At 38.4% G+C, this 25,212-nt stretch overlaps 1 protein-coding gene across 1 annotated transcript in view; it reads right to left on the minus strand.

Annotated features, from left to right (window-relative positions):
* DOK6 (docking protein 6) overlaps nt 1–25,212 on the minus strand; it is a 413,808-nt gene that overhangs the window by 209,638 nt on the left and 178,958 nt on the right. The window contains exon 3 of the mRNA XM_055559154.1: nt 25,092–25,206. Within this exon, the coding sequence (XP_055415129.1) occupies nt 25,092–25,206 (115 nt within the window). The remainder of the gene's footprint in view (nt 1–25,091; nt 25,207–25,212) is intronic.

The raw sequence follows: 25,212 nt of genomic DNA on the forward strand, positions 1-25,212 counted from the left end.
CATTATTTCATTCTTTTTAATGGCTGAGTAATATTCCATTGTATAAATGTATCATATCTTCCTTATCCATTCCTCTGATCAAGCATCTTAATGTTCCCCTCAGCTGGACTCTATGCCTCTGATATCTTGTTTTCCATACCCTGATTACAGAATCCAGATGGCCTAAGCACAGAGGTCCTTCTCTCCCTTTTCATAGAGCATTCACTTTGTCCTTTTATAGGAGTTAAGTCTTTTTAAGAGTGTGATTGCTGGTTTTACTTACCAAGAATTATTTGACAGAATCTGTTTGAGATCGAACCATCTCCTCGTGTCTGTGAGAGGGAAACAGCCTCTCTTCCGTGGACACCTTGCTCCAAGTTGCACAACTACCTCCCAGAGATGAGTACGTTTACTTTTCCTCTGGGTTAGACCAGTTCTTCCTGATTCTTGCTGGTTTTCTCGATAGCACTTATCACCAACCTATTAAATATTTTACTTATTTGTTGTGATTATTTTTTTAGCCTCCTTCAACTAGATTATGAGCTTCCCTGGTGGTTCAGACAGTGAAGAATCTGCCTGCCAATGCAGGAGACCTGGCTTTGATCCCTGGGTGGGGAAGATCCCCTGGAGAAGGGAATGGATACCCATTCTGGTTTTCTTGCTGGAGAATCCCATGGACAGAGAAGCCTGGCAGACTATAGTCCATGGGGTTGCAAAGAGTTGGGCGACTAAGCACATGCACATGTCAGGATGTCAACTAGATTAAAAGCTCTTTGCAGACATGAATTTCCCTCTGCTTGTTCACAGCTGTATCCTTAATGTCTGGAACCAAGCCTTTACATGGCATACATTTAACAAATAAATTGTTTTTGAATTAATGAAGGAAGAAATGTAGAAAGGTGCACATATTCTTTTCATTGTTGTCAACTAACTTTACACCTAAAACAACTGGAAAAAAGAGATTAAAAAACCCTCAAAATTAGCAGAAGGAAAGGAATCATAAAGTTCTGAGCAGAAATAAATAAAAAGAAATGAAAGAAACAATAGTAAAGATTAATAAAACTAAAAGCTGGTTCTTTAAGAAGATAAGCAAAATTGACAAACCTTTAGCCAGACTCATCAAGAAAAAAAGAGAGAAGAATCAAATCAACAAAATTAGAAATGAAAAAGGAGAGGTTACAACAGACAATGCAGAAACACAAAGGATTATAAGAGACCATTATGAACAACTAACTATATGGCAATAAAATGGATAATCTGGAAGAAATGGACAGATTCTTAGAAAAGTTCAATCTTTCAAGACTGAACCAGGAAGAAATAGAAATCATGAACAATCCAATAACAAGCACTGAAATTGAAGCTGTGATAAAAAAAAATCTCCCAAAAAACAAAAGCCCAGGACCAGATGGCTTCACAGGAGAATTCTATCAAACATTTAGAGAAGAGCTACTGCCTAACCTTCTAAACTCTCTCAAAAAGTTGCAGAGGAAGGAATACTTCCAAACTCCTTCCAAGAGTCCACCATCACCCTGATATCAAAACCAGACAAAGACAACACACAAAAAGAAAAATACAGGCAAATATCACTGATGAACATAGATGCAAAAATCCTCAACAAAATATTAGCAAACAGAATTCAGCAACACATCAAAAAGCTCATACACCATGATCAAGTTGGGTTTATTCCAGGGATGCAAGGATTCTTCAGTATACACAAATCAATCCATAAGATACACCATATTAACAAATTGAAAGATAAAAACCATATGATCATCTCAATAGATGCAGAAAAAGCCTTTGAAAAAATTCAGCACCCGTTTATGATTAAAACTCTTTAAAATATGGGCATCAAAGGAACCTACATCAACATAGTAAAGGCCATATATGATAAGCCGACAGCAAACATTATTCTCAATGGTGAAAAACTGAAAGTGTTCCCCCTAAGATCAGGAACAAAACAAGGGTGTCCACTTTCACCACTATTATTCAACATAGTTTTGGAAGTCCTAGCTACAGCAATCAGAGAAGAAAAAGAAATAAAAGGAATCCAGATTGGAAAAGAAGAAGTAAAGCTCTCACTGATTGCAGGTGACATGATAAAGAGAGTATCAAAAAAATACTAGAGCTAATCAGTGAATTTAGCAAAGTTGCAGGATACAAAATCAATACACAGAAATCACTTGCATTTCTAAATACTAACAATGAAAAATAAGAAAGAGCAATTAAGGAATCAATCCTATTCACCATTTCAACAAAGAGAATAAAACATCTAGGAATAAACTTACCTAAGGAGACAAAAGAACTGTACACAGAAAATTATAAGACACTTACGAGGGAAATCAAAGATGACATAAACAGATGGAGAGATATCTCATGTTCCTGGGTAGGAAGAATCAATACTATGAAAATGACTATACTACCAAAGCAATCCATAGATTCAATGTGATCCCTATCAAATTACCAATGGCATTTTTGACAGAACTAGAACAAAAAAATTTCACAATTCATATGGAAACACAAAAGACCCCAAATAGCCAAAGCAGTCTTGAAAAAGAAGAATGGAACTAGAGCAATCAACCTTCCTGACTTCAGGTTATACTACAAAGCTACAGTCATCAAGACAGTTTGGTACTGGCACAAAAACAGAAATATAGACCAATGGAACAAGTTAGAAAGCCCAGAAATAAACCCATGCTCCTAGGAGTACCTTATTTTTTACAAAGGATTCAAGAATATACAATGGGGCAAAGACAGCTTCTTCAATAAATGATGCTAGGAAAACTGGACAGCTACATGTGAAAGAATGAAATTAGAACACTTCCTAACACTATACACAAAGATAAACTCAAAATGGATTAAATATCTAAATGTATGACCAGAAACTATAAAACTTTTAGAGGAAAACATAGGGAGAACACTTGATGACATAAATCAAAGCAATATCCTCTATGACCCGAGTCCTAGAGTAATGGAAATAAAAGGAAAAATAAATAAGTGGGACCTGATTTAACTTAAAAGCTTTTGCATGCCAAAGGAAACTGTAAGCAAGGTGAAAAGACAACCCTCAGAATGGGAGAAAATAATAGCAAATGAAACAACTGACAAAGGATTAATTTAAAAAATATACAAGCAGCTCATACAACTTAGGACCAGAAAAACAAACAACCCAATCAAAAAGTGGGAGAATGACCTAAACAGACCTTTCTCCAAAGAAGTCACTAGATGGCTAACAAACACATGAAATGATGCTCAACATCGCTCATTATTAAAGAAATGCAAAGTGAAACTACAATGAGATATCACCTCACACTGGTCAGAATGGCCATCACCAAAATGTCTACAAACAATAAATGCTGGAGAGGGTGTGGAGAAAAAGGAATGCTCTTGCACTTTTCATGGGAATGTAAATTGATACAGCCGCTAAGAAGAATGGTATGGAGATTCCTTAAAAAACTAGGAATAAAACCACCATATGACCCAGCAATCCCACTCCTAGGCATATACCCTGAGTGTTAGTTGCTTAGTCGTGTCCAACTCTTTGCGACCCCATGGACTGTAGCCCACCAGGCTGCTCTGTCCATGGCATTTTCCAGGCAAGAGTACTGGAGTGGGTTGTCATTCCCTTCTCCAAGGCATATACCTGGAGGAAACCAAAATTGAAACAGACACATGTATCCCATTGTTCACTGCAGCGCTATTTACAATAGCTAGAACATGGAAGCAACCTAGATGTCCATCAACAGATGAATGGATAAAGAAGTAGTGGTACATAAATACAATGGAATATTACTCAGCCATAAAAAGGAACACATTTGAGTCAGTTCTAATGTGGTAGATGAACCTAGAGCCTATTATACAGAGTGAGGTGAGTCAGAAAGAGAAAGATAAATATCATATACTAATGCGTATATATGGAATCTATAAAAATGGTACTGAAGAATTCATTTGCAGGGCAACAAAGGAGAAATAGTAATAGAGAATAGACTTATGGACATGGGGAGAGCGGAGGAGAGGGTGAGATGTATGAAAGAGTAACATGGAAACTTACATTACCATATGTAAAATAGAGAGCCAATGGGAATTTGCTGTATGGCTCAGGAAATTCAAAAAGAGTCTCTGTATCAACCTAGAGGGGTGGGATGGGGAGGGAGATGGGAGAGAGTTTCAAAGGGAGGGGATATATGTATACCTATGGCTGACTCATGTTGAGGTTTGACAGAAAACAGTAAAATTCTGTAAAGCAATTATCCTTCAATTAAAAAATAAATTAATTAAAACAAAGAGTCAATGTGGATGGATTGGGGGGTTTTAAAGTTATAAGGTGAGAGGGCAAAGGGCAGAGGTTATGTTAACCAGTTTTTCTAAGCAGGAGTGAATGGTGGAATTAGTTGTTATCTGAAGTCAAGGGTGTTAGCAACTTCTTTGATGTGAAAGTGAATAGAGGTATGGGGCCAAGAAAAGAGGTATGGGGCCACATTTCCCTACTCCAAGTCTCAGAATTCACTTAGTTCAAGTCATGAAAATACTTCCCTGGTGGGTCAGATGGTAAAAGCGTCTGCTTGCAATATGGGAGACCCAGGTTCAATCCCTGGGTCGGGAAGATCCCCTGGAGAAGGAAAAGGCAACCCACTCCAGTATTCTTGCCTGGAAAATGCCAAGGATGGAGGAGCCTTGTAGGCTACAGCCCATGGGGTCGCAAAGTCGGAAACAACTGAATGACTTCACTTTCACTTTTCATGAAAATACTTAACATTTTAGTGACTTTGTTTTCACAGAGATAATGTTTATGAAATCAAATTTTGAAACAAAAATTAAACAGGCTTCAACATAATAGAGCCTGAGTATATGAACATTTTCTCATAGAGAGCCAATATCTGAGGTGATCACTGAGTCCTGGTCCAAAGAAAGCATATGAAAATGATAACAGTGCTATTACTGACATAGAAAAGAGCTAAATGATCTGCATCTTTTCTGAAGCTAATTTAAGACACCTTGGGGGAAAAAATACTTCTTTAAGCTTTGACTACTTTCTATCTTCAGGATTTGAACTTTTACATAGGAGCATGTCCATTTGATGTTAAACTTATTAAACAAAGATAAATATTTATTATCAATAACAGACATAAGGAGTCTGGGGCAGGGTTGGCTGATGTTGACGGGCCCTTGTTATGTGTAGGACCTGCTGTAAAATTTATTCTTAAAAGCAGAGTCTCAACCAAGACAACTGAAGGTGAGTCGCCCTTCTGAGAAACACTATCAGAGAACTGGATCAAGCCATAGATTTTTATTTCCCTGACAAATTATAAAACAAACTTACTCTCTGGCCATAAAACATGCTCCTCTTAGGATTTTGACTCATGAAAATGTAATAAAACCACTCCAACTTGTGACCTTAAAGTGAATTCTAATTTGGTCTTGACACTAATAAAGAGTTTACTGCATCCTTAGGTCACCTACTCACACTGCTTTATAGCCTTTTAAGTGGCACTTGGGGTATTACCTATGTGATAAGGACATGGACAATAGTAGGGAAAAAAAACAGAAGAAAACTAGTTTTCAGATCTTCTGTAGAGTTGCCTTGTCGAGTTGTTCTAGAATGCATTTCAGCCTTCAGTATATTTTAGTAATAACTTTAAGAGCAGTACTTAAAAGATAAAAATTTATAGGTGATACCCAGTAGAATGAGATGTAGGGAAGCTTTAAAAAAGTACTGACCTTCAAAAAAGGAAAAAGGACAATATTTATAAAATTAGGCATAACTCCTGCAGCATAAAGTAAAAGAATGCACAAAATACTATTTTTTATGTGCAAGTTGGGAAGAAATTGGCTTCTAGTATGTAATCTAAAGTGATTCAAAAATCAAGATTCATTATAAAATGAAGAGCAAATGAAATGGCATAAGAGAAAAAAATACTTAGTGATAATTAATTTAAAACTATGGCCCCTAATAATAATCAGCAATTCTCTCATGAAATTCATGGCTAAGCTTTTGTTTGGTTAATTGGTATGGTTTAGGTGAAACAGGGCAAGACTCTATGGTTCTTGTCCCCCACGTCCTCCACCTGCCTTTTTTCCTGTGGAAAAACTTTAGCAAAGAACAAGTTTAATCAGAGAAACAAGAACATGCAGACACAAAGGAAAACAGTCAAAGGAGACCAAATAATAATAGTTTAGTCATTAAGCATAGTCAAGGACCTTTAGTTCCTTCTCAAGGGCCATACATAATATTCTGAGCCATATCCGATGAGCTATCTTACAGACACTGAAATCCCCACCAGGTGGAAGAAGTTAATGACATGATGACCAGACTGTAGCTATGACATAAGCTGCTGCAATTCTGTGAATTGGTCCAAAGATATGAGAACAAACTGCCCTGGAGGTTGACTATACTTAAAACAATCAAGATGATGCAGGTCAGACCACTGATAACCAATTTCAAGATGACTGTCAGAGCTGAATGTGCTGTTTCCACATGTAGCTTCCTCCTAGGCTTATAAATCTCTTGCTCATTGATTGTCAGTGAGGGGGGAGTTGACGGGAGAGTTGTCCGTCCCATTCCATTGCGGGCATCCAAAATAAAGCTAACTTTCCAACTTACCTTTGCATCAATTTGGCCTCTTTACTGGTTTCTGAGTGGCGAGCAGTGGACCTGGGTTTGTAACACAGGAATCTAATGGATGGCCAAAGATTAAAGGGAGAGATTTAACATTTCCCTGGGTTCCTATCTGGTTTTAGATTACCAATGAATAAAGCTTGAAATACAATCCTGCTGCTGGCATTTGCTATAAGAAAAGCTTGCTATATTTTAAACCTATGTTAGGTCACTGTCTTTCTCAGCTGATTGGTGAGAGGAGTAAAAGTCATAATGATTTACTAAATCTTCTGGCACCAAAAGGGAAGATGACACAGCTTTAAACTAACCTTTTTAAGGATAGATTTCAGAAAGGGGGAGAGAATTTCAGGGGCCAAAAATTAAAGCAAATCCACTTCTAAACTGTCTTTAGATTTATCTAAAAACATCACTTTTCCAACAAAGGTCCATCTAGTCAAGGCTATGGCTTTTCCAGTAGTCATGTACGGTTGTGAGAGTTGGACTACAAAGAAAGCTGAGCACTGAAGAACTAATGCTTTTGAACTGTGGTGTTCGAGAAGACTGTTGAGAGTCCCTTGGACTGCAGGGAGATCGAACCAGTCCATCCTAAAGGAAATCAGTCCTGAATATGCATTGGGAGGACTGATGTTGAAGCTGAAACTCTAATACTTTGGCCACCGGATGCGACTCATTAGAAAAGATCCTAACGCTGGGAAAGATTGAAGGCGGGAGGAGAAGGGGACGACAGAGGATGAGATGGTTGGATGGCATCACCGACTCAATGGCCATGAGTTTTAGCAAACTCCAGGAGATGGTGAAGGATAGGGAAGCCTGGTGTGCTACAGTCCATGGGGTCACAAAGATTCAGACACACCTGAGTGACTGAACAACAAAAAATACCTCCCCAAATAACGAAATGACACTGGTTCCTTAGTCTACAGCAAAAATTGAGAGAAAATTGAGCCAAAAGTGGTGTAGTTACCAGAACAGGCTTACTCTATGCTAAGGACTATATATCTACGATGTCTTTCTGTATATGTGTGTTTGTGTGTGTGTTCTAATACATTTATTAGAACCCACTCTAATATTCTTGCCCAGAAAATTCTATGGACAGAGGAGCCTGGCAGGTGACAGTCCATGAGGTCACAAAGAGTTGGACATGACTGAGTGACTAACACACACATACATACACATATACTTTATATCTATGCTGCTATTCGTTAGCAGCACTCTAAATTATTCCTTTTTGCAGATGCTAACATCAAATTTAAAATATATGTAATGTAGCAACTAGGACTATAGTTTCCTAATTCACAAACTGGCTCTGCTGCTGCTGCTAAGTCACTTCAGTCATGTCTGACTCTGTGTGACCCCATAGATGGCAGCCCACCAGGCTCCCCCATCCCTGGGATTCTCCAGGCAAGAACACTGGAGTGGGTTGCCATTTCCTTCTCCAATGCATGAAAGTGAAAAGTGAAAGGGAAGTCGCTCAGTTGTGTCCAACTCTTCGCGACCCCATGGACTGCAGCCTACCAGGCTCCTCCATCCATGGGATTTTCCAGGCAAGAGTACTGGAGTGGGGTGCCATTGCATTCTTCACAAATGGCTCTGCTGCTGCTGCTAAGTCGCTTCAGTTGTGTCTGACTCTGCGTGACCCCATAGACGGCAGCCCACTAGGCTCCCCTGTCCCTGGGATTCTCCAGGCAAGAATACTGGAGTGGGTTGCCATTTCCTTCTCCAATGCATGAAAGTGAAAAGTCGCTCAGTCATGCCCAACAAAGTGGCTCTAGCACTTACTAATTATGGACATCATCCCAGCTTCCCTGTGCCTTTACTTCATCACCTCTAAAATGGGAACGACTACCTATTACAAGTTCTGTGAGAATTGCTGTGAGATTAAAATGGAGCCACAGCATAGAACACAGTGCTGAAAACACAGTGCGTGCACGGCTGCTAAGTTGTTTCACTCCTGTCAGACTCTTTGCGACCCTTTGGACTGCAGCATTCCCTGTTCCTACATCCCTGGGATTCTCTAGGCATCCCAGGCAAGAATACTGGAGTGGGCTGCCATTTCCTTCTCCAGGGGATCTTCCTGATCCAGGGATCGAACCTGCATCTCTTGTGTCTCCTGCATCAGCAGGCAGGTTCTTTACCACTAGCGCTACCTGGACACCAACCATAATTAAAGGGATTTAATATGTTGCTTGGAGTCACAGAGCAAATAATTGGCTGAATGGGATTCATCTGTTTCCTCTGCTTACTTTCTTAGAAGACGGAGAACTTCTCTTGGAAATATGATTGTGCATATTATGAGCCAATATTAACTAGACAACACAGATGTTTAATAAATTATTTAGACCTAGGTTGAATTTCACTCCCCTAGTTATGCTTTAGTTAGATTTTAACACGTTATCCATACACAGGAAAACTTCCCCAATATAATACATGGAAGTTCACAATAATTATCATAGTCTATAAACAAAGTGGAAATAGGAAATAGGGAGAATGGAAATTCCAATGTGAATGGCTTTATTTCACTTTTATATGATTCAAGAGTGGTAGTGATAAACATGAGTGATTTTTTTGCTTCCCAGTTGGGTCAGTTCAGTTCAGTTGCTCAGCCGTGTCCAACTCTTTGAGACCCCATGGACTGCAGCACGCCAGGCCTCCCTGTCCATCACCAACCCCTGGAGCTGCACAAACTCATGTCCATTGAGTTGGTGATGCCATCCAACCATCTCATCCTCAGTTGTTCCCTTCTCCTGCCTTCAATCTTTCCCAGCATCAGGGTCTTTTCCAATGAATCAGTTCTTTGCATCAGATGGCCAAAGGATTGGAGCTTCAGCTTCAACATCAGTCCTTCCAATGAATATTCAGGACTGATTTCCTTTAGGATGGACTGGTTTGATTTCCTTGCAGTCCAAGGGACTCTCAAGAGTCTTCTCCAACACCACAGTTCAAAAGCGTCAGTTCTTCGGCACTCAGCTTTCTTCACGGTCCAACTTTCACATCCATCCATGACTACTGGAAAAACCATAGCCTTCACTAGACGGACCTTTGTCAGCAAAGTAATGTCTCTGCTTTTTAATACGTTGTCTAGGTTTGTCATAGCAGCAAACCTATAAATTCTTATCTTCCTGAAGTTCACAAGTGAGAGCTGGCCTCATGGTCAATGGTTTTGTTTGTTTGTTTGTTTTTACACTCGTATCCCTTAAACACTAACAGTAGTTGTTGCACCTACTAGTTGTTCGAATCTCTGAATCTGAATTTCCTTTGTGTCATTATGCAATTTCCATTCAATGCTGCAAGCTCTTTATCTGAAGAGGCCATGGTGACCTGCATTGTCTAATTGGCTGCTTTCGTCTGCCTCACTATTTATAATTGATATTAGTATGGTTTGGACTTCCCTTGTAGCTCAGCTGGTAAAGAATCCGCCCACAATGCCAGAGACCTAGGTTTGATCCCTGGGTTGGGAAGATCCCCTGGAGAAGGGAAAGGCTACCCACTCCAGTATTCTGGCCTGGAGAATTCCATGGACTGTATAGTCCATGGGGTTGCAAAGAGTCAGACATGACTGAGTGACTTTCACTTCACTTCACTTCACATTAGTATGGTTTAGTGAACGATGACTATGTTGTTAGAAGTAGTCCACCTAAAGACAGAAAAGCATAGCTTGATGCAAATGGCAACAGAGTACTTAAACACAGAATCCTATTGCTCATTTCATAGCATTTTTCATGACACACTAAAGAAAGATGCTTTTGGCTGCAGACATTAACAGGAAGCTTTGTGATATATTCTGCCCCAAAATTATAGTTATCAAAACAAATAAATCCTTCAGATGTCAATGTGATGTGCGTTCATAATACAAAGCTGGAATTCATAGGAGACAAAGGTTATCAAACTGTGGACTAGATATAATTCTCCAGTCTCTATTTTCTCTCCTTATAGAGCTGGTGAACCTCATAAAGATACTGTGATGGGTTTATAAGCTAATAAGAAGGTGTGGACCTGGAAAAAACAAAAAATAGGAAAGACTTAAGAAATTTAAAAGGATTTCCCATGAGAATTTCTTAGCATGGTACCAGGCTCAGTGGATGTTACGTGCTTCTAGCATCTAAATCTGTTGAAACGTGAAAAATTCAAAAGGGAAGTTAACACAGTATGTTATTGTACTTAAGAGTATTTGCAAGTCATAAAATTAAAATAATATATTTAATTACTATAAAATTATTATAATATTATATTGCTTTATCTTCTAGTGCATGCGTGCTCAGTCATGTCTGACTCTTTGCAACCCTATGGATGGTAGCCCACCAGGCTCCTCTGTCAGTGGGATTCTCCAGGCAAGAATACTGGAGTGGGTTGCCATTACCTCCTCCAGGGAATCTTCCCAACCCAGGAATGGAATCCAAGTCTCCTGCATTGGCAGGTAGATTCTTTACTGCTGAGTCACCTGGGAGGCCCCATAATATTATAATATCATTATAAAACAATAATATTTTCCTATTAAAAATCATATTCTCCCAATAAAGAAACACAAATACAATAGGATAAACTTTTAATGACATTCTTTTAAATATATTTTAAAGTCATTTTCTCTTTCAAAACATGTGATTGGTAACAACATAGTTTGTGTGAAGCTAATATGTGCCAGCCATCATCTTTTCTTGTTTAGGAATTAATTATTTCTCATAAGTGAAATTTCCAAATAACGGAAGTTTGTATCTTTCATTAAATCTATTTTCACACATTCCAGCATCAGACTTCACTTCTTGTTTTTTTCAGTTGACTTCATTGAGTATCTCAGCTCCACATCCTTGAACTCCATCACAACTACCAATCTACTGCTGATTCTACCTTATTTTCAAACTCAGTCACCCCCTGATGGCCCCACTCTCATCCTTATTCAGTTTAAACTCTAATGTCAACCATGATAATCACCCCAGGCCCCCAAAGTCAACTTCCTTGACTCTCTCTCTTGCTGCTTTTTATTCACTTGCCAAAACAAGACAGAAAAATACATACGTTCCTAAGCACTCTGAATAGAGAGAAAAAGAGAAAGGCATACAATTAAAAATGTTAGTAATGAGAAGAGAACTAAACAAATGAAAGGAAATTAGAATAATAAGTTACATATTAATAAGAGCTAACACTAACAAGCACTTATGAAGCCCAGTTAACTTGCTCAGTGATCAACAATTTTAGTACCTTCTGTAATTGTCCTTTTAAAGATGACAAGCGCAAGGTTTATGGAAGGGAAGTTCCTTTCTCCCAAACACACCACTAGAAAGTAGAAAGCCAGTATTTGAACTCAGGCAGTTGATGATGGAGGCTGTGGTCTTGCCTGGTCAGATACAAAGAACTCTGAAAACCAGGATAAAACAGACAGTGTTTTAGGAAAATAAAATTACCACAATGCCTGCAGCTGGAAGCAGAAAGCCTGCCTGGCCAAGAAGTCTATAAACAAAGTAATATGGTTTCAGAAGCAACATGGAAATAATATTTCACTTGTTTTCTAAACTGTTGGAGAGCTTAAAAACATGAATACTTGGACATTCATTTTTATAAACATTGATAATATTCTGATGTCAAACCCTGTCTAGGAAAGTAACAAAAATTCATAGACCCCCCCTCAACTGTGAATATAGTTGTAAAAACCCTGTTAACAGAAAATTGAATTTAAGTCTATTAAGAATAATGCTTCAACATGTCCAACTGAAGGGTCTGACTCTTGAAACATAAAGATAATATCCACTACCATTTGTCAAATGCTTAATATATGCCAGGTGTTGTTCTTTTGATACTAAATCTTTATTACTCCATGAGGTGAAATTGTTATTGGTCCCTTTTACAGAGGAGGAACTGGGATGCAGGGAGCATCTGAACTCAGACAGGGTGGCTCCAGAGTATGATTTTGGCCATGACTTCGCAGGAAACGTATTATCTTAGTTCATCCTATTAACTGTTTGAGGGAAAAGAGCCATGTAATTATACTGCTGACTTTGAGGGAATCGACATATTTTAAGAACACGACCATTCTATCAGAAATAAGAGCATAATATAGCCCTGTAGTGATATAAAATGAAGGAACTAGGATCATAGAAGTTCACAAATATGACAATGAGGAAAAATAGCAACTTTCCAAAGACTAGAGTATGAAACACAGTTTTACAAATTGGAAAAATATGTAAAATAATAAGGCATGATTCTAGAAATAAATGTAAACATAATAAACCTATAATTCACCAATGTTTAATAACTAAAACATGTAATTACAATTTTAGGGATTATACAATGACAACAAAAGTCTATGTCACCTATTTACAGTGTATTTGACTTATTTATTCCTTAAGGTGGTTGTTGGGGTCAGCTGTTTATAATACTGTTACTTATATTGTTGTTTATGTGTGTCATTTTAATAATATATATTAATATTCTAATAAAGTAATAAAATCAATACAAATTAAACAACTTTTTAAATTTTTTTAATTTAAATTTATTTTAATTAGAGGCTAATTACTTTACAGTATTGTATTGTAGAGAATAAAGAAATAAAGAGAACATCACTGATATTTCTTAACCAAAACAAAGTCATAAATGTGAATTTCAGTATTTCATGTTCTATGACACACAGGCATATTTGGGTGTATACGTGCCTGTGTGTGTGTGTGTGTGTTTATACACTTGTTCAAAATATTGGATCACCTTATAGTACATTTTATGAACTGCATTATTCACTTAATAAATGATCTCCATCTTTTCAAGTTAATCAATACAAATTTACATCATCAGTTTTAATCGCTGCAAATTATTTTTTTTTAAATCAGTGACAAACTAGTGGACAATTACTGTATTAAGTTTTATGTTTCATTAAAAAGCACTGTAGTGATCTTCCTTGAACATAAATTTGTCTATATCCTAACTTTGATCCATGGTGCTTATTTGCTTATGACTTGGTATCTTTATTGGCAAATCCCTATTTTAGAGGTTACCTGTGGGACTCCTGAGAAGTTATGTGCCATTGAAGGAGAATTACCAGTACTGAGTCATTTTAGATGGACTTCTGAGCTTGTGATGTCCAGAATCACAAAAGTGGTATAATGTTACAAAAATTCCAGGAAGAGCAGAAGAGGAACCCTAGGAGAGGAAGTCTCCTAGACATTTTTATTTTCTGGCATTTGAATGTTTTTTAAATCAATGACTTTTTACTAAAAGCTTTTTTTTTTTTTTTTTTTTTAAATTTTATTTTATTTTTAAACTTTACATAACTGTATTAGATTTGCCAAATATGTTTCCCCAGTTTGCAGGAGCCCAGGCATTGTCTGCTGCTCCCAAGGCACAGCTGTGAGGAGCAAGGCATGTCCCATGTTCATTATAGAGATGAGTGAAGGCTCCCAGGTCTTGAAAGCTTTCTCTTCATTCCTTCTTTTTGTGGTACGTCCTTGCTCCTTAGAAGAAAAGCTATGTTCAATCTAGACAGCATATTAAAAATCAGTGACATTCCTTTGTTGACAAAGTTCTGTCTAGTCAAAGCTATGGCTTTTCCAGTAGTCATGTATAGATGTAAGAGTTGGACTATAATAAAAGCTGAGCACCATAGAATTGATGCTTTTGAACTGTGGTGTTGGAGAAGACTCTTGAGAGTCTCTTGGGCTGCAGGGAGATCAAACTAGTCAATCCTAATGGAAATCAACTCTGAATATTCAATGGAAGGACTGATGCTGAAGCTGAAACTCCAATACTTGGGCCACTTGATGCAAAGAACTGGACTCATTTGAAAAGACCTTGATGCAGGGAAAGATTGAAGGCAGGAGGAGAAGGTGATGACAGAGGATGAAATGGTTGGATGGCATCACTGACTTGATGGACATGAGTTTGACCAAGCTCCAGGAGTTGGTAATGGACAGGAAGGACTGGCATGCTGCAGTCCATGGGGTCACAAAGAGTCGGAAACAGCTGAGTGACTGAACTGAGTTTCTCTGTCTTGTAAGCTGAAATATGCACTTGAATATTTGTTATATTTTGCTTAGTGCCTACTTCTATTTTCAGTACATAAAGCAGCCTTATTTTTGGAGACAGAAAGCCTGTATTCCTTTGATAATCAGAAAAAAATGTTTCTAAAAAATAACTTTAATTTGCTCCATTTGGACATGTTCAAAACAACATCCAAACTTTGGAGCTCCTCTCAGCTATTTCCATTCCTCTTCCTCTGCTTCCAAAACTACTTTGAAAACATGAAGAAATTTCATCATTTCTTGTTTGCATTTATACTCGAAATTATTTTTTCTCTCCACTGATCAGTTGAAAGCCATTCAAAGTCCTCCACAAATGACATATTATATATATATATATATATGTAATATGGAAATATTATATGTATATAGGGATGTCTTTACTTTTTAAAAATGTTGTTTTATTCTTTATTCATTTATTCAGTTGTGCTGGGTCTTTGATCTTTGTTGTGGCATGTGGGATCTTTAGTTTCAGCATGTGTGATCTAGTTCCCTGATGAGGGATTAAATCCAGGCCCCCTCCATTGGAAGCACAGAGTCTTAGCCATAGGACCATCAAGGAACATCCCTATTGAGATATATATATACATACCTGATTTGGAAGAGCTCTGCATTAGTACTAGGACTGACAATTAAACAGACTGGGTGGTTTAATACTGTGTGTGCTCAGTCAGGCCTGACTCTTTGTGACCTCATAGATGGTAGCTCATCAGGCTCCTCCGTCCATGGGATTTTCTAGGCAAGAATACTGGAGTGGGTGGCCATGTCCTTCTCCAGGAGATATTCCTCACCCAGAGATCAAACCTGTGTCTCCCATGTCTCCTGTATTAGTGTGTGGATTCCTTACCACTGAGCCACCATTGAACATTAATTGCTTAAAACATTTTCTGCTGCTGCTAAGTCGCTTCAGTTGTGTCCGACTCTGTGCGACCCCACAGACGGCAGCCCACCAGGCTCCCCCGTCCCTGGGATTCTCCAGGCAAGAACACTGCAGTGGGTTGCCATTTCCTTCTCCAATGCATGAAAGTGAAAAGTGAAAGTGAAGTTGCTCAGTCGTGTCCGACTCCTAGCGACCCCATGGACTGCAGCCTACCAGGCTCCTCTGTCCATGGGATTCTCCAGGCAAGAGTACTGGAGTGGGGTGCCATTGCCTTCTCTGAAAACATTTTCTAGAAAGCTTAAAGAAGAAAGCCTTACATAGTTTTAAGCTTTTTTTTTTTTTTTTTTTTTACTGAGATGAGTTGCCTCTTTAAGAAACATACTCAGTTCTAAGTCTTCATTCAGCACTTCAAGTTAAAATTTTTTTCTGAATAAAAATATTCAAACCACTTTTCTGCTTCAAAGATTTCAAAAGTCTGGCACCCAATTATAGATGGCTTGCTATCTCAGAAAGAACAGTTCCATATGACAGAATAACATATGGTACAATTTTGGAGTGACACATCAAAGGTAATAGTCTTTATGTAAATCCTGAAAATAAAGCAAAAGTACATTTTCTTAATGTGCAGGAATAAGGAATGACAACGATGCCTCCCCATCTGATCATTTTCCAGCTGACGCCCTGTGGTAATTGTTCATAAAACTTAAAAAATATTTTGTGCAGTCTTGCCTGGAGAGCAGTTAGTTCTAACTTTCTGCAGCTTGATTGACTTTGGGGGAAATCTACTTGGTTCACTCCAAGAAACAGCATGAGAGTTGGCTAGGGCTTCGCGGTATGAAATGATGGGTAGAGAACCACGCAGAGGCAGCCCCGCGAAGGGGCAGCGTGCTGGACCTAAAGACGGAGTGACAGGGTGAGAGAGGGTCCTGACACAGCAGATGGCCAGTTAGCTGAAGCTCATTTTCCTGTGCACAAAGTTCAAAAGTAGGGCTCTAAAGAGGGTGAGGGCCTCCCAGGTGGCGCTAGTGGCAAAGAACTCACCTGCTAGCGCAGGAGATGTAAGAGACTCTGGTTCTATCCCTGGGTTGGGAAGATCCCCTGGAGGAGGAACTGGCAACCCATTCCAGTATTCTTGCATGGAGAAGCCCATGAGGAGAGCCTGGTGGGCTACAGTCCATGGGGTCAAAAACAGTTAGACATGACTGAAGAGACTAAACAAAGGGGTGAGGAGACGGTGGGATGAATTGAGAGATTAGCACTGACATACATATACTATCATTTGTAAAACAGACAGCTAGTGGGGAGCTGCTGTATAGCACAGGGAACTCAGCTCAGTGCTCTGGGATGACCTAGAAGGGAGGGGTGGGAGAGGGAGGGAGGCTTAAGAGGAAGGGGATATATGTATACATAGATCTGATTCACACTGCAGAATACAGCAGAAATGAATACAACACTGTAAAGCAATTATACTCCAATAAAAATAACTTTTCATTTATCTTAAAAAAAAGAAAGTAGGGCCAGGGTGAAACTGAAAAAGCAAACCACTGGAATTGGAACTTAAACAGAAGACTCTAGGGATATGTGTTAGGTTTTATTTTCCAGTTATCAATTTCTAGATTTTATCAGTCTTTAGTGAGTAAACCAGGATATATCAGTATCATACACGTTACACTTAATGGTATATGCTTTCGTTGTTGTTCAGTCTCTAAGTCTCGTCCAACTCTCTGTGACCCATGGACTGCAGCATACCAGGCTTCCCTGTCCTTCACCACCTCCCGGAGGTTGCTCACACTCATGTCCATTGAGTCAGTGATGCCATCCAGTTATTGCATCCTCTGCTTAATGTAACTGTTAATCAGCTTATACATGTTCTTCTCATAACAAACTAATTTGTCTTCATTTTCAATGTCTAAAACCAAAGAACCTCTTTCAGGTGATGGTGCGTTAGTCCTATTCACCTTCAGTCAGTTCAGCTGCTCAGTCGTGTCTGACTTTTTGAGACCCCATGGACTGCAGCACGCCGTGGGGTGGCAAAGAGTCAGACACACCTGAGCGACTGAACTGACTGAAGGTGAATGGGACTAATGCAGTCATCTTAAATGGCATCAACTCACCTCAGCCACAATTCTGGTGTCTATGAAGGGACTGCTCTGGACTGAATCTACAAGACCACCCCACTTATCTCCATTACACATTAGTACCTTGACATTGTAGTGTAATAAGTCATTAAATTTTGCTTAAACCAATTCTGTCTCTGATTTGTTAACTAGCATACCAACCTTATAAAACCATGTCCAAATTTTACAGGATGCATATAGTCTTGTTATGAGAGGGTGCAACTGCAGGTTTGGCATTTTTATTCCGTGTGAGTCTGAAGGATCATTAAAAATTCAAAGTCTCATTACACTGTCACTGCTACACAGCGTTTCACTTTCTCTAAAGAAATAACTTGAAGATCGCAACACATTTCAGATCACATAGGGCCACTAGCTTCTGTTTTTTTAATCACTTCTTCCAAATCTCATAGCAGGATAGCTAAGAACCAGATGGTTATAAACGGGCGATTCTATTCCGCAGTGACTGAGTCAGCTAGAAATATAAGTTGTTACAACTTCATTCAAGTTGTCTTTTGTATGGAACAATCGATAAACCAAAAAGTGTCCCATTATCCCCAAAGTAAATAGACTGCTCATAAAAGAGCTTTCCTGACATCACTTGAACCTGAAGAAGTAGGTTTATCCACAGACCATGTGACTGAGCAGCTGCAGGGAACTTTTTTCTAATGTCACACCCTAATTTGACTTCTTAAAGTGTTAGTCACTCCATCATGTCTGACTCTTTGCGACCCCCATGGACTGTAGCCCAGCAGGCTCCACTGTCCATGGGATTTTCCAGGGAAGAATACTGGAGTGGGTTGCCATTTCCTTCTCCAGGGGATCTTCCTAAACCAGGGATCAAACCTGGGTCTCCTGCATTGCAGGCAGATTCTTTACCATCTGAACCACCAGGGAATTTGACTACTTAAATGCAATACAATTGATATCCTCCTTCTTACTGGATAAATACCAGCTTTTATTTTAAGCTCTGCAAACCAGATTTTAACAGCTGAAAGTCATATTTGACTATGAACTGAACAATCATCAGAATTTGTTAGTTTTTGCATTAGCTTACTTTTATCAAATTAAATTTAATACTACAAACTTGAAAACTTCTATAACTTGGGGGCCATACTTGAGGTATAAAACCTTTTGAGGAGATTTTCCTTCATTCTTAAGCAGAAGTTGAGCCCTATAATATTATTATCCTATTATTATAACTACAATTTAATTACTATTAAGTAATCTACATGTTTCAAAGGAGTTCTTAATCAGGAAAGGGGAATTTAGAAAAATCAAATAAAAAATATTTTTGGTAAAATAACACACACATATTTTATTATAATATTAATGAATAGTAATTGGAGTTTATAGTAGTCTAAGAACATATTCTTACTCCAGTGCTGCTAAACCTTTAAAGCAGATGCGTAACCAGTTCATTTCTAATGTTCACAGGTCCGATGCCACAGGTGGGAGGCAATACAGGTTTTGCAATTGCATATACAATAAAATTGTTAGTCAAAAATGGCTTAAATGTGTGCCTATTACCTGTCAATCTAAATTCAAGATTGATTTTTGACTGCATCCTTTTTGGACTTATTTGTGGGAGGAAAGAGTACTGGAAACCTGAGAAGCAGAAAAAATCATAGAAAATCATCTGGAAAAAGATGTCTTCTTAAAACAGTAATAAAATATAAGATACAGGTATATTTTACTGACAAATATAAACAATTATAGAGAAAGATATTATTTTAAAATATAATGTTTTCTTAGAAACAAAGCTAAAGGATTTGGAAAATATAATGTGAATAAACTGAAACAGGTATTAACTGATATCCAGGTATTCTAGGTATAAAGTATTACTTGTGTAAAAATTTTTAAAATTTTAATGATAAATATATCAATATATTGGATTTGGGTTTTACACAAATATTTTTCATTTTACTGTGGGAGAATTTATTCAATTATGAATATTCCATTACAAATTATGAATGGGAGAAATTATAAAAATAACTGTATTACAGAATAAACTCAATGCTTCATGTAATTATTTAGGAAATTAACTAGGTTGTTCAGACTTTAAATATTATTTGTTCTAAATTATTTGGAGATAACTTTTCAGATTTTCATTACTGACAAAGACATAGCTGAGTTGCTTTTTCCTTTTGTCTTTTCCTTAATGAAGATAACAGAAACTATTACCCAACATCTAAGCAATCTGCTTATTCACTGGAAGGACTGATGCTGAAGCTGAAACTCCAATGCTTTGGCCACCTGATGCTAAGAGCTGACTCATTTGAAAAGACCCTGATGCTGGGAAAGATTGAAGGCGGGAAGAGAAGGGGACGACAGAGGATGAGATGGTTGGATGGCATCACTGACTCGATGGACATGAGTTTCAGTAAACTCCGGGATTTGGTGATGGACAGCGAAGCCTGGCATGCTGCAGTCCATGGGTTCACAAAGAGTCAGAGATGACTGAGCGACTGAACTGAACTGAAGCAATCTGCTCCTTTAGTCACTAGGAAATGAACATACTCCAAAAAAAAGAAGAATGAACAAAGGCTCTCTCTTCAGGGAATAGCAAATGCAGAAATTTTCATTTGTATTCAAGACTGTATTACTCACAGTAGTTACAGCAGACCTGGTGGGCCGTGGTGATTTGCACACACACACAGGACACTGACCACCATCCCCCACTCACCATCACAACACAGAGCAACCTGTTACTTGGCAATTTAAGCAATTTTTCCCATGGGGCAGTCAAATTAATCTCTCAAACTTGTTTTGAAAAAGGAGAATGATAAACATTTCATGATAACAAAACTTAAGTATAAATTTTACTCATTGACTAATTCAACAAATGTTCCTTAGCACGGTGGTGGGGGGAGAAAGACACCAGAGTCATGTTTTCATTGAGCTTAAAATCCCACAGAGCAGAGGGATTCTGAACAGAGTGCATGAAGTCCAAGTTCCACTGCTGTGGGGGCAGGAGGCATGCCATCCTAAGCTGAGGGTGGGAGGAAACGGGGCGGTAACTGGGTGAAGTGTGTGTGAGGGTTCACTAGGCTGGGGGAGCCCATGCAAGGACCACAGGTTAGGAAGGGCCAAGATGCCCATATGACAGAGTGCACACGTGTCTCTGTGCTCATGAATCATACACAGGCTGCACAGGTACACATTTAGATTTATTTTTGTTGCTTGTTGTGATTACTGTCAGTTTCTTTATAGAATATTAGGATATACCACTTCCTATTTCTGCAATAGGAAATTGTTTTTAACTTAAAACTACATCATCATCTAGATGGCTGGTGGGAAACTGCCGTGTAACACAGGGAGCCCAGCCTGGCACTCTGTGATGACTTGGGAGGGGTGGGATGCGGGGAGGGGAGGGAGGCTCACAGGGGAGGGGACATATATAATTGTGCATGGCTTGCATTGTTGTAAGGCAGAAACCACCACAGCATTGTAAAGCAACTTTCCTCCAATTAAAATATAAATGAAAAAATATATCATAGATGACCTTACAGATAACTGATATAGATCTAATATTTTATTGCAAATTTTACTGAGATAATTGTAGATTCACACATAGTAGTAAGAAATACTACACAGAGATCCTGCGTATATTTTGCCTACTTTCCTGCAGTGTATTTTGCAAAAGTATAGTACAACATCATAACCAGGAGACTGATGTTGGAAGACCACTGATTTTATTCAGATTTCCTCAGTTTTACTTGTGCGTGTATGAAGTTTGACACAACTGATCACTTGTGTGGGTTTGTGTGTGCACCACCATCGTCAAGATAACCACTTAGTTCCAACAGAAGCTCATGTTACCCTTTTATGACCACACAGTCCTGCTCTCCACACACCCAACCCCATCCCTAACCTCTGGCAACTAACATGTCCTGCATTTGTAAAATGCTTCCTTTCACAGATGCTGTATAAATGAAAACACAAAGTGTATAATCTTTTGGGACTGGCTTTTCTTCACTGGACATAATTCACTTGAGGTTCCTCCAGATTGCTATATGTATCAAATGTTTGCTCCTTTTTACTGTTGAGGAGGAGTTCATGGGGTTGGTATATCACAGTTTGTTGAAGCATCTTTGGGCTCTTTCCAGTTTTGGACTATTATGAATAAAGCTATTATGAGCACTTTTTGTACAGGTGTGTGTGTGTGTGTATGTGTGTGAAGTATGTTTTTTTTCTTCCTGAGATACACGTTCAAGAGTGAAATTGCTGGATTGTGTAATAATCACATATTTAATTTTATAAGAAGCTGCCACGCATTTTCCAGGGTGGCTGTACCACGTGACATTCCTACCAGCAATGTATGAGTGATCCAGTGTTCCTGCAACCATACAAGCATTCAGTGGTCTCACTAATTTTTTTTTTTATTTTAGCCATTTAGACAGATGCATAGTGATATCTCCTTATGGTCTAATTTGCATTTCCCTGATGACTAACTTTTCAAAACCTTCATGGTTACATTCACATATGCATGTGCCTGTGCTAAGTCACTTCTGATTCTTGTGACCCCATAGACTGTAGCCCGCCAGGCCCTTCCGCCCATGAAATTCTCCAGGCAAGAATACTGGAGTGGGTTACCATGCCCTCCTCCAGGAGATCTTCCTGACTCAGGGACAGAACCCGTCTCCTGTGTCCGCTGCATTGGCAGGCAGGTTCTTTACCATTGCGCCACCTGGAGCCCTCACATATGCATGATTTCATACAAATGGGACAGTCTGTATGCTGGATATTTTTCTCTGTTCACTGTATTTTCTTACTTTTCCTTTTTGCTTGCTGATTTTACCCATCTTCCTTTCTCTCCCACTTCATTATCATCTCCTCTGACCTAGATAATGCTTGTGAAGACCCACACTCTTTCTCTCACTTTTTCTTTTACAAAATGTGATTATTCAGTACATACAGCTCTGCTGGTTGTTTTGCCTGAAGAACTACACTTCACAAAATGCCTTTAAGTTAATTGGGTTATTTAGAATTCTTTCCAGTGATTGTATACTATTTCATGATAAGGATATACTATGATTTATTCAACAATTTTCTTGATAGGCATTCAGCAATTTTGTTATCATTACGCATAATGTATAATACACCAAATATGTTCCCCAAAAGGTTCACTGAGTCAAGGGTATACATGTCTACAACAGCAGTTGTCAGTTTTCTTGAAAAAATAATTGAAACAATTCACATTCCCACTAGCCATTATGACAATACAATTTTATCTGCACTTTCATTCCAAATAAATGTGAGAGCTCTTTTTAATCTTGACTTTAATCTTGTTATTTTGATTTTCACAACTCTGCTTTTCAGTGTAGTCTGTTTCCATATAATTTTGTCATTTTAATAAAAGACATAGACTACTGCATCTTAGTATCTATCTAAAAAACATAACTTCCAAGGAAAAGTACTCAAATTCCTTATCAGTTTTTAAGTACTTCCTTTTTTCCCACTGGCATGCCTTGAAGTTAAGACAATTAAAAAAAACTGTGCCATGACTTTTTAAACATTTTTACTACCATCTAAAAGCAGACTGTTACATCTACATATTAAAAATGGTTTAAAAACAATACCCTCAAATTAATCATAATTTAAGCTAGCTGAAAACTCTCTGCAAGAATTGCACACAAAAGCATTCTTCATTTTTACACTTAGATCTTGCCTCAGCCTCACTGTCAGGAAACTCTTCTCTTGGAATTTAAGGCCATTTTCTTTGAGTGAAGAGACCTTCATTTCTCAAAATTCTACCATGAATCCACCACCAATGACAAAGTAAATAAAATCTTCCAATTTCAGAGTTGGGGTTTACAGCTGTGAGCCTAAATTTCAGAATTATGGCAGAAACCAACACAATGTAAAGCAATTGTTCTCCAGTTAATAATAAAATAAATTAAAATAAAAAAATAAATTTCAGAATTATGTAGAAACATAATTCAATATCCTTCTTATCTGAAATAATAGCCTCCAGTATTGTCTCTGTACCCAAAACACAACTCAGGACAATTAAAAACTGTAAAACAACAGTGAAAATTGAAACATACAAACAACAGAGAAAATGATCTTTTATCTGTTTTGGAAAACTAGTTTTCTGGGAGTTATTAGATTTAATCTAAGACATTATTTAAGAGCTCAGAGAAAACTGAAGTGATCAAGTAGCAAGACAGTGAACAAGAAGGCACAGATATTAATATATAATTATTAATGGATATTAATATATGACACCAGCAAGGCTGGGACAGGTTCTATTATCACATGGGGATTTATATTACCAGAAAGACTTCTATTCAACCACCACAAAAGTCAATTCTAAATGATGAAATGAGGTCAGATGGCAAGTGAAGAAAGTATATAAAAAGGATAAAGGCATTCAAGGAAAGAGGAACACTTTGACACATTCTAATTCAATTTAGCAAAACTAAGATAAGTGTAGGTGAGTAGGTGTGAGCAATTTATTTAGGCAAAGTGACCTTATCAGTCTTGAATAATATAATCAAGTAATAAGTACACCTATAAACTTTAACCATAAATACAGAAGGTTTACTCCCTTTTAAAAGTTACTAACAAAGCATCTCCTAAAAGACTTAACCATTATTTTAAATTCACATCTTTCAAAGACAGTGCTTTCTGCTTCCATCCAGTATAAAATGAAAACACCATTCCATTGAGAAAAATCTTTAAAAAACTATGATAAGCCAACTAATATATTACACAGCACAGGGATTCCAGGGCTTCTCTGGTGGCTCAGCTGGTAAAGAATCCGCCTGCAATGGGGGAGACCTGGGTTCAATCCCTGGGTTGGGAAGATCCCTTGGAGAAGGGATGGCTACTCACTCCAGTATTCCAGCCCAGAGAATTCCTATGACTGTATAGTCCATGGGGTCACAAAGAGTTGGACACGACTGAGCGTGTGTGTGAGAAAGTTTCACTTTCACTTTTCACAGGGATTCCAAAATGAGAAACACTGCGAGTTCCAACGATAAACTGCCTAGTGTCTCAATAATGTCAGAGTGCTTTATGAACTGGGATGCTAAATTCAATCTGAAATGTACTTAACTTGTAATACTGAGGATCCATGAAAGCAACCAATTGCTCACAGGTCTGCTCTGGAGCGCCTAGGGACCGTGGCTGTGCCCCCGTGCCCACTCTTACACTGTTAATGCCTTACCAACCACCTCCAATGGCACTTGGCAAGAACCAGAGCACATGTCAGGAGCTTGCTCTAACAAACACCCCACAGGCATTGTTTGCTTAATTCTCCAAGCTTGAATGGAAACCTCAAAAGTCCTCAGACCACCTGGGAACAAAATCCAGACACAGCCAGATAATAAACAGGCACCGATAACTCTGTAGCAACAGAGAGACCAAGCTTACTAATAGTCTTCCACAGCACATTCTCACCACAATAAGCCATGCAGTTCATAGGCGGATCTTAATGCATCTGGGCTATTGTCTCAGAAGCAGCTCCAGGTCTTCAAGCTGGAGACAGGGCTGTGATTACTTACCTGATTCACAGGCAAATGTCTTTGACGTTTCATCATGAAAGATAATTGCCACTGCATGCTTCTTTGTCTCTCGAGGCAGCCTGGTTATATTTTTGATGTTGTGCAGTTCAGTTACCTTGAA

The sequence above is a fragment of the Bubalus kerabau genome, chromosome 21 (assembly GCF_029407905.1).
Source record: "Bubalus kerabau isolate K-KA32 ecotype Philippines breed swamp buffalo chromosome 21, PCC_UOA_SB_1v2, whole genome shotgun sequence".
Classification (NCBI taxonomy): Eukaryota; Metazoa; Chordata; class Mammalia; order Artiodactyla; family Bovidae; genus Bubalus; species Bubalus kerabau.